General features: G+C 35.6%; 1 protein-coding gene across 2 annotated transcripts in view; it reads right to left on the bottom strand.

The window, feature by feature from the left end:
* Positions 1-4597: 4597 nt before the first annotated feature.
* HNF4G (hepatocyte nuclear factor 4 gamma) overlaps positions 4598-10626 on the bottom strand; it is a 134588-nt gene continuing 128559 nt past the window's right edge. For both annotated transcript variants that reach the window (XM_061439039.1, XM_061439038.1), the window contains one exon: positions 4598-6206. In XM_061439039.1, coding sequence (XP_061295023.1) covers positions 6085-6206 — 122 coding nt within the window. In that variant the 3' untranslated portion in view covers positions 4598-6084. The remainder of the gene's footprint in view (positions 6207-10626) is intronic.

Genomic DNA, 10626 nt, shown 5'->3' with positions numbered 1-10626 from the left:
AGGTTCCATTTTCCCCCATCAGTACTCTAACCCTGGTGTAGCTGTCTTGTCTCACTTGAGAATTTAACCTTTCTGGGAATTCTTTCTCCACTTCTGACTAAATTATGGGCATGAATTAAGGCTTCTCTGTCTTCCTGATTGTTGTAGTGTTCTGAAGTTAGGCTCTTTCCATCCTTCCTGTAACCAAATGCAGCTCCTCTCATTTGGAAATTGCTGTGTCCCGGACCCTCCTTCATTGATCAGCCTGTCTGCCTCATGGAGATCAGATGAATCTCACTAGGAGCCCTCTACACTGGGTCACTTACCATAGTCCCTGCTGTTCTTTGACTCGACCTTCATTGACTGCTGCGTGCTCTTCCTTGGTCTCAGTCTCTCCTGTTACATCATTGAAGATTTTGTAGTCTCTATTTGCGGAATTTCGTATTGGTTTCTTTCTTTCCCAGAAACATCATTAAGCCTGTGCTGAATCATAGACTAGTGTGCATTTCCTTTACTCTGATGTCATCTGCTCCACATTTTGCAGGAAAGAAAAAAGGTTTCAATACCTGTATAGATTTTTCTTATTTTCAAGAAGTCTTTCTCTGGGCAATTCAGAGGGATTGGAGGGAAGGGAGGAACATAAGTTAAAATCACCATTTCAAATTACCAGGTTATAAAGGAGGCCAAATCATACTTAGGTATAGGGATAGGATAAACATTATTATTAATATACTTCATGTGTTTTCTTTATTCTAAGACACATTCCTTTTGTGATTTGGAATGAGGACTATTCTTTCTCTTCTCATTTTCTCTGTAGGATTAGGATGTATTTCTTCTATTCTTCAGAGTATAAAATTTACTTATTTCATATTTTAAATGGTGGTTTGACAAATTATTTAAATAGTAACTACTATGTAAAAAATATTGATTTATTAAGAAATTGAGAGAATGTGGTGGGGATGGAGTGGTTGTATATAAATAAGCTCTAAAAATGAAAAAAAAAATTGCAAAATGTGATAAAAAATATGCTTTTAATCCTTGCTGGAAAATATCAGCTAAACAGTTGCAGTATTTGAATATAGTTACTAAAGAGCAGAACATGGAGAGCAGGGGTGTGATGGGATGCAGGACTGCAGGTTTTCTTGTTATACCTGCAAAAAGAAACTATCTCCTGCCATATCAATAAACAAGAAATGTCACAGCCACCATCAATTTCTGGCCTCCAAATGTGAATGAGGGCTCCCAAAACTGTGATCCAATAGATGCTGCCACCTCCCATGGTGATCGCTGAGGAGTCGGGGGAATGCAAGGAGCAGCCATCTGCCACTCTTTAAGGTGAACAAGAAAACAATATTTGGCCCCTGAGGTGCATGTGAAAGGAATGAAATCAGTGAGCCCAGAGGCTTGCATCTTCCCATACATTGAGTGCTAAATTCCTTAACTTGATACCTGATCTTTAATGTTCAGATTGCCTGCTCCCTGTTTTAAACTTCTGTATAGCCTGACTTTTCCTCCTGCCTCCTTGGAGCAGTCTCTCAGAACTGAGGAGCTGTGTCCTGAGCTGCAGTCCTTATTTTGTCCCCAAAAAACTTAAATCACAACTCTCAAAGTTGTGTATACTTTTTACTCAACACACCTTCAGTATAATTTGTGTTGTAAATGGGGTACAGGATACCCTGATAAGAGTGAAAATAAAAATAAAACCTAGTAGAATTCTAAGCAGATCAGTCAGAGCCCACCCTTGGAGTCAAGTAGAAAATCAAAATGGTATTTTTGTTTTAGGATGTTTTTCATAGGGTTCAACGTCATAGGAATATTAGTTCTCTTTCAGTGGAGGTATTGGTTTATAGTCTCTTTTTTCTTTATAGAAAGCTGGACTGGCTTTTTGGGATGTAAACATGTTCAGAGGCACTAAGGTTTAAAAGTGGGACAGCCTCCCTGACCCAGTGGCATGAAAATCATTACAGACTTCATAATTCTCCTATTTCTACAATGTGCCAAAAGTCTGTTAGGGAAGCACACTGACTGAAACCACCCATCCTGGCCAGGCGCCATAGTAACCATTTGCATGAGTTGTTTTATGACAGGAGGTCCTGGTAAGGAACATGGAACTAATAAGCCACCACCAACCAGAAGAGTTCAGGAAAGGTCAAAGGAGACACTACATGTCCGACCACCTCCCAGAATCCTTCTCTCTGGCATCCATCTTGGCTGAACGAGGTGTGCAACACCAGGAAGGACTCTGAGTCAGAATGATTCGCTAAAGACAATCTGGACACTAATCCCATCACCATAAAACCTGAGACTGCAAACCACATGGCAGAGCTGTTCACCTGGGTTCCCTTACCCTACTGCTCTCCACCTGGGTGCCCTTTCCCAGTAAAAGCTCTTGCTTTGTCAGCACTTGTGTCTCCTCAGACAATTCATTCCCAAGCGTTAGCCAAGAGCCCAGTTTCGGACCCAGGAAGTGGTCCCCCTTCCTGCAACAAGTCCATATCCCAGCATTTTGTTCATAGGAGAACTGATGCCATTCCTGAGAACTGGACTCCTTGTTTCCCTTCATCACAAGGATAAAGAGTCCAGACTTTAATCACTCCATTGTCTGTTCCATTAGATATAAAACAGTGGAAAATTTTGCAGCCACAGTTCACTTAAAACAGTTTCAGGCTCACTTGAAGTAATGTGAGTCTGGAATTCTAGGTGGTCATGAAGACAAACCCTTGCTACTATGCAGCAACACAACCAGACCTTTTTGGAGGAACAGGACTGAGTCTGGACCCAGGGGGACATCAATAAGAAGCCCTTCTCATACATATAGAAATCCAGGAGACCATCTGAGGGCAACACACGTTCTCAGTAATTGGAGGGTCCTCTCAAAATTCCATGGCCTTACTTCAATTTTGACACCTGCACTGTGCCATTCCTGATGATTCCATTCAGGATCTGTATCATCAGGATGGGGCATGAGCCCCAGGACAACTCTTCCTGGATTAAAAAAAAAAAAAAAAAGCCAGGTGAAAAAAATAAAATCACTGGTCTTGGTAGTATAAGAAATGTTACAAAAAAAGCCTTAAATGTGAATGATGGATACCATCAATTAAAACATTTAGGTTAAAATTTTACATCCAAATTTATATATGAAAAGTGAAAGTGTCAGTCCATCAGTCATGTCCAAGTCTATGTGACCCCATGGACTGTAGCCCACCAGGCTCCTCTGTCCATGGGATTCTCCAGGCAAGAATACTGGAGTGGGCTGCCGTTTCCTCCTCCAGGGGATCCCTCCAACCCAGGGATGGAACCTGGGTCTCCTGCATTGGCAGGCAGATTCTTTGCAGACTGAGCCACCAGGGAAGCCAACTTCAGGTAGTGTAGTAGTATCAAATCTTGTTTTAATCACATAAATTTATGTGTACAGTGTTTAATTCAATCTAGGGCATCTATTTTAATTATTGTGACAAAAATTTCAAGCAAAACTATATAATTAAAGTGCAAATGAGAAGCTCCCCCTTCAATCAGTGTCTAACTCTATGATTATTTGAAGATGTGCTAGTCAATTTTGCTCTAGACTCTAAAGACCAGTATTTGTAAACTCTATGTAAATTTAATTAAGTGACCATATAAAAGACATTATCAGTATCTCTCAAATTATGAAATCATTTTTGAACAATAATGAAGGACCACACTATGTTTTTTTTCTCTCTCAATTTTTATTTAGAAAGTTCAGTGAAACAACATGGTATCACAGCTTAGAAATATTTTAATCTCATTATAATTTATCAATAAAAAATCTAACAATTTTTGATTTTAAACAATGAAATTTATAAAAATAATTTTACATTTATAAAATGAATCATTATTTCACAATAAATTATTCTTTTTTATTACCTGAAAAAAAGTGTTACATAAGTGTTTTTGTGTTATATAAAAGCAATAACTTCCCTTATCAATATATTGAAGATATGCTGAAAACTTCAGTTCCTCTTTGTCCAGCGTTCTTGGCAGTTAAGTATACAAAAATATTATATTACACATTCCCTGACCATGGTTATCAAAACAAATTTGCTAGCAATAATTTCTAAAACATGACTGTTTTAGTAAATAGATGTAGATAAGTTAGAAGGGTCACTAAAAATGAATTATATGTTTTATATTTTAAAGGTTTTTTTTTTTTTTTAGTATCTTCTAAGAGCATAACAGAAAACTACAAGATGTATTTCCATCTTAAAAAATCAAAAGGATTCTTATTTGTGAACTAGAGATACTAGCATAAATCTTTTTAAAAATGAGTTAAAATTTTTTTCTGTTCTGTCTCTCAAAGATATATTTTACAGTTTCCAGGTACCAGCTGTTAAAGGGATTTTATTGATTCTATTAAATCAATGCTAGCTTCTAAGTAATCATTTTTCCATTTTAAGAGTTAAGAAGTTACAGTTAACAAAAGCTTTTTATTTGTAGGGTAAGTGGGGGCTATGAAATCATAATCTTAGAAATTTTGAAAAGTTCTGTGAAGATCATTTAATTCAGTCTCTTGCAGCTTGGGGAACCCTTTTTATATCATTAATAAGTACTAAACCAGTTTTTCTCTGCTTCAGCAAACACAGTGTGTATATTTATTTGACAGAGAGAGAGAGAGAGAAAGAGAGACATCACTGTTTTTTGAGGCAGACTGTTAATTGTTTTAAAATAAGCTCCAGCTTTAGATAATATCAAATAATTTGGAGCTCCAAAGAACTATATTCCTCAGTCCACTGGATTTTTAAAACTATGCTGTCAGTGATTTTTAATTTGTCTGCACTTTCATCATAATCTACCTGCTATACATTTTATTTTCTTTGTTCAAAAGTTTTTAAAATCTTTTTATTTTAGGAAGAAGACTCATTAAAGTTAGAAGATTCATTAAAGATACAAAAGTGGTTTCTTATTCATGTTGCAACAAATTTACACTCATTTATATGTATATGTGTTAACAGGTAACACGATGGATAATATCCAATTATCACTCAATTGCATTTATTTAAAAAGCACAGTAAGAAGCTCACATTTTCATACCAAAAATTTATCCTCCTTAAAGTCCATTAGACCTGGGCTAGAGTGCGGCTTTCCTCCTCTTTAGGTTTAATGATCTTTGGTTATGTTATTTAAATCCTCTAAGCTAAAGGTTTCTTAATTTATAAGAAAAAGATAATAATACCTCTTTTACAGGAGGGCTAAATGAGGCAATATGTGGGTGACAGATGGCTAATTTGTCTCCTGATATCAGAATCCCAGGGATGGACAGTTTTGTTGGCACGAGGCTTTCTGTCTAAAGACTACACTCCCAGTGTCCCTGAGAACCAGATGTGGGCATGTGCTAAGTTCTAGTCAAAGAATGACTACTTCTAGATTTGTTTTCTGAGAGGGAAATAAATGCCTGTCTTGCTTGAGCCTCTTTTTAAGGGTTTCTTTAATACAATTTAGCCTGTATCCTAACTGATAAAGCTAACGTTTTATTTAACATACATCTTCAAATATAGGCAGATTTCAAGGAATACCCAGTCATCTTTGGAATGCCTATTTATAATTTTCTTATCTTTTATAGGCATATTTAACTATGGGCCAAAAAGATGCTTGTAAGTGATTCTTCAAAGAAATATACCCTATTCTACAGCAACTGCTTTAATTTTCAAATCTGCAAGTTTAAAACTTATTTAAAAAAAAAAAAGAACTTGGCTCATTTAATATTAATCTTGGATTTCTGATCTACTGTTCTCAAAGAAGAACACTTAGTTCTTCATCACATCACCATAAAGCAATTATTTACAGATTTAAATTAATAATAAGACAACACAGGAAAGTAGTACATGAGATTCAGCTGGTTCAGGCACAGTACAGGTTTATACTATACAAACACATTGAAACTCAGTGATACATTGGTTGCATCGAAAGGTTTTAAACAATAGCAACAATAAACAAAATGAACATATAAACAAGAAAACAGGATACTGTCTTTATAACAGCACCATGAAGAAGCCTTGGCCAAGAGTCTGCCAAAAGTGCTATCCTGAGATATTTTAAGACCAACAACTTTTCACATTTATACAGTGCCATTCAAAAGTAAACATACTCTCACAATTGCTTTTGTTTGGAAAGAGACTGGTGTGAAATGACTGAAGCTTGATTTGCAGCTATTTTGTATGGTTCTTGTCCAGAGCCTTGAGGTGGGGAAGGAAGTGGGGTTTCAGGAGTTGCTAAAAAAGAAACAGAGAATTGTATGTGATGCTGGCAGTTACCCTGGCCCATTTCATTAAGTTTTACATGACACCAATATGCATTACTTTATTTTAGATATGTTTTTAAAAGATCATATATAAGTAGTGCTTATAATACATAATCAGGTCACTGACATACTACTGGAGATGTACTCCCCTATTAGCATTAAACTAAATCATACTTTAAAATGTTGATAGTCACTTTAAGATATCATCTGCTTTTATATAATAGCATTTATGGGCATTCAATTCTCTCATAAACTCAGCAGAAAAAAATTTTTAATGAAAAGAATTAACAGAAAATTTTTTCCAAGTCTCACAATACAAGTTTTACAATATTTGCAATCAAAAAACACATAAAATAAAACATATTTGGTTTAGATTTCACTAACTCAAACGTTGTTGTTTAGTCGCTTAGGTGTGTCTGACTCTTTGTGACCCCATGGACTATAGCTCACCAAGTTCCTCTGTCCATGGGATTGTCCAGGCAAGGATATTGGAGTGGGTTGCCATTTCCTTTTCCAGGGGATCTCCCCAACCCAGGGACTGAATTATGTATGTCTCCTGCATTGGCAGGTAGATTCTTTACTGTGTGAACCACCAGGAAAGCCAACTCAAACATTAGATGACATTAACAAAAATAATAACAAGGTAAGGTAACTCTTAAGTGCTTTGAAATCTATGTTGTTGTTGCTTAGTCATTAAGTCACATTTGACTCTTGTGAGACCCTCCATGGACTGTAGGCTGCCAGGCTCCTCTTTTCAAGGCATTTCCCAGGCAAGCACACTGGAGTGGGTTGCCATTTCCTTCTCCAGGGGATCTCCCTGACCCAGGCGGGTTCTTTACTACCGAGCCACCAGGGAAGCTCTTGTAGTTAAAAGCATCTGAAAAATACTGACTTTGTCACTTCAAAATTATTGTTACAATGACGCTTAGCTGTTCCTCACCCATCAATACAAAGAACACTGAGTAATTTAAAAAATCAGTTATAGTTTGAATATTTCATTGTCTAGGATAGTATTTCTATTGGCAAATTTTAACCATATTACAAAATAGTCCAGGAGCCATTCTACAATTTTTAAAACTTGAAATATTTTAGTATTCACATTTATTATTAACCCATGAATAACCCAGAATAAATAGAAAACGTTTGATGATCAGACTAAGACATTGCAGACTTTATTGATTTTTTTTCTGGAATAGTTTTCAAAAATACAGAAAAGAACAGCCCCTTTTTGCCTAGTTTTCTTTAATATATTAACTTTATATTATTACATGGGAATTAGAGATGACTCAAAAACAATATTTTTAGATACAATTCAAGTGACAAAAAATTTACCAAACTTGCCTCAAAAATTATTTCTGGATATTTAGGATGGATCTAATACCGCAGTAGCCTGCTGTAAAAGACCAAGAAAATATGCATAAACTTTAATTTTTATGTGTGCTTGAGTGTAATGCTTTGCTTTGTGTCAAATATAAACTGTTTCAAATTACCATAAGCAAAGCAAAGTTTTCCTTTACAAATGAATCTCTTAAATAGTGTGCTGGAAGAGGGAAAATAAAAATGAAAAGTGTGATGATGTGATTCTAAAAAGATTAGGGTCAGCAAGTATGCTTTTAAAATACTAGAAAACTAGCATTTAAAAAGTAAAGGATTTAACCACCAGCAAAATTGTTAAACTTTCTTGCAAGTTGTTACCTATAACGTTCAATGTTTTGTTAATGAGTTTTATTTTCCAAGTTTATGAATAACTGATTTCTAAGAGAAACAACTTCATAGACTCTTTGGTATGGTATTGGGTTTGCCTCTCTCTGTTCTTGACTGTTAATTAAATGAACATGGTAACATGTGCTTTGCAAGACGGTCCCAGTATGGAAGTTCCTCAACAAATTAAAACTAGAACTACCACAGTATCCAGCAATTCCACTTCTGAGCATATATTTGAAGAAAACAAAAACACTAATTTGGAAAGATACATGCACCTCAATGTTCATAGCAGCTTTATTTACAATAGGCAAGATATGGAAGCCACACAAGTGTCCATCAACAGAGGAATGGATAAAGAAGACATGATACATACACACACACATACACACACACATATGAATACTACTCAGCCATGAATGAAATTTTGCCACTTGAAATAACATGGCTGGACCTGCAGGATATTACCCTTAGTGAAATAAGTTAAACAGAGAGACAAATACTGTATATTTTCACTTATATGTTAAATTCAAATAATAAATAAATATAATAAAGCAGAAACAGATTCATGGAAACAGAGAACAAACCAGTTGCTACCAGTGAGAAGAGGGGGAGAGGGAGAGAAAGCCATGGAAAGGAGAATGAGAGGCACAAACGATATGGTAGAAAATAAATAAGATATAGGATGTAATTTACAATACAGGGAATATAAGAAATATTTTATAATAACTTTAAATGAAATATAACCTCTAAATCTGGATCATTACATTGTATACCTGAAACAAGATAGTACTATAAGTCAACTGTACTTCAAGGAAAGATAGAATGGTCCCAAATTAATGTCTTTAAATTACATGGGGACCCACAGATTAAATGTACTATATTGTACATTTGTATTTTTTCTAACATTTTCATTTCTGCTCTGTCATACACTCAAAGAACTTTGTGTTACAGACATTATTTACACATATATCTATTGCATCTGAAGGACAGCAGTGATAGCAGGCATTTTTGTGGTTTCTACTCTCCCTACCACTGGGGAGCAGTTAGATGGTACTCACTAAATTATGGTCACATTGCACTGAACTTTGGGATAAAACAACACTGCAGCTAGTTACTAAGGGCTATCGTAGATTCTGCAGGCAATACAGGTATGCATAATGATATCACAATAACTTAAGGAATCTGTGACATAGCTGGTTTAGTGTTTAGAGGCAGTAGATCAAAACTCAATTTAAATTAGTATAAATTCAGGAGCAATTAATTCTTGATATTTTTTCTAGTCAAGATTTTTTAAATCTCTGAGTTGACTTGTAAAAAGATAATGTGTTAAATCTGCAATAATATCAGATTATCTACTATCAATCCCTTCAGTTCAGTTCAATTGCTCAGTCATGTCCGACTCTGAGACCCCATGAATCGCAGCACACCAGGCCTCCCTGTCCATCACTAACTCCCGGAGTTCACTCAAACTCATGTGCATTGAGTTGGTGTTGCCATCCAGCCATCTCATCCTCTGTCGTCCCCTTCTCCTCCTGCCCGCAATCCCTCCCAGCATCAGGGTCTTTTGCAATGAGTCAACTCTTTGCATGAGGTGGCCAAAGTATTGGAGTTTCAGCCTCAGCATCAGTCATCTCTAGTATATATATATAATCATTTTTGCTCCAAAGAACTAAAGAAAACCTAAACAACCCACACTTTGCCCAATTGTGATACACATAAATTCCACTCATCACTGCTTAGTTAAATAGCACTAGTCTTTCAAAAACCTGGTTCACATTTCAGTTAGTATGTTAACTCAAATTAACAGTGAGTGTTGCATAAACTCACAAACTTGACTGTATTGCAAACTTTACAAACTTCACAGCTAACTTTTTCAGTCCACAAATAATTACCTAAATAATAGATGTGCATTTTGATCAGTAACCAATCACACCACATCCTTCAGTCTGTTCAAGACTGTGATTGGTCAACAAACATATTTCCTTCAGTTCACATACTCTCTCCCTCCCAGTGATAAATTCACATGACATTTTGAAAACATGGACAACTGAAAGAGAATTGGCCGGAAGGGGAGAGTGGGCAGTAAAGAAACAAAAAATGATAATGCTGGACGTGAAATTCAAATGGAACGTAAATGTAGTTAATAGAAGAAAACACTGACCATGGAAATGTTCACTTTGTCATTGTTTGAATCCCTAAAAATACAGCCAAGAGCTTAAGCTGAAGGAAAACTTGTCAACATTAATAAGGAGCCCAATTCTTTGAAAGGATGGAGAGGTTCCAGAGGAAGTGAAACTGACAAAAAACTTCCTATCAAATGGTTTCTGAGAGATATTTCATGACATTGAAAATACAAAGGATAAAATACTGGAAAACAATCCAGACTACCAAAAGAGTAAATTTCATCATAAATGCTCACTTCCTCTTGTAAGTCCTTGAAAAAGAACATGGCAAGCACTGCCCAAACTACTCTTCATATTTTTCTCAGTGTTTTTAATATTTTAAATTATGGTGTACTAAACATTAAAAATACTATTTTTAATTTTCCTATACATTTATAACTTATAGTTAAAAGAGCTCTTAATGTTTTGATAAACATGTTTAAGGGTCATCACTAATCTTAATTTTTCTCTTAATTATTAAGATTCCTTTGCGTGGTTCCAGTTTGTATGTAATTTTTATGGTCC

The sequence above is a fragment of the Bos javanicus genome, chromosome 14, assembly GCF_032452875.1.
Source record: "Bos javanicus breed banteng chromosome 14, ARS-OSU_banteng_1.0, whole genome shotgun sequence".
NCBI lineage: Eukaryota > Metazoa > Chordata > Mammalia > Artiodactyla > Bovidae > Bos > Bos javanicus.
The sequence above is the reverse complement of the archived record's forward strand: the minus strand, read 5'-3'. Positions and strand labels throughout refer to the sequence as shown.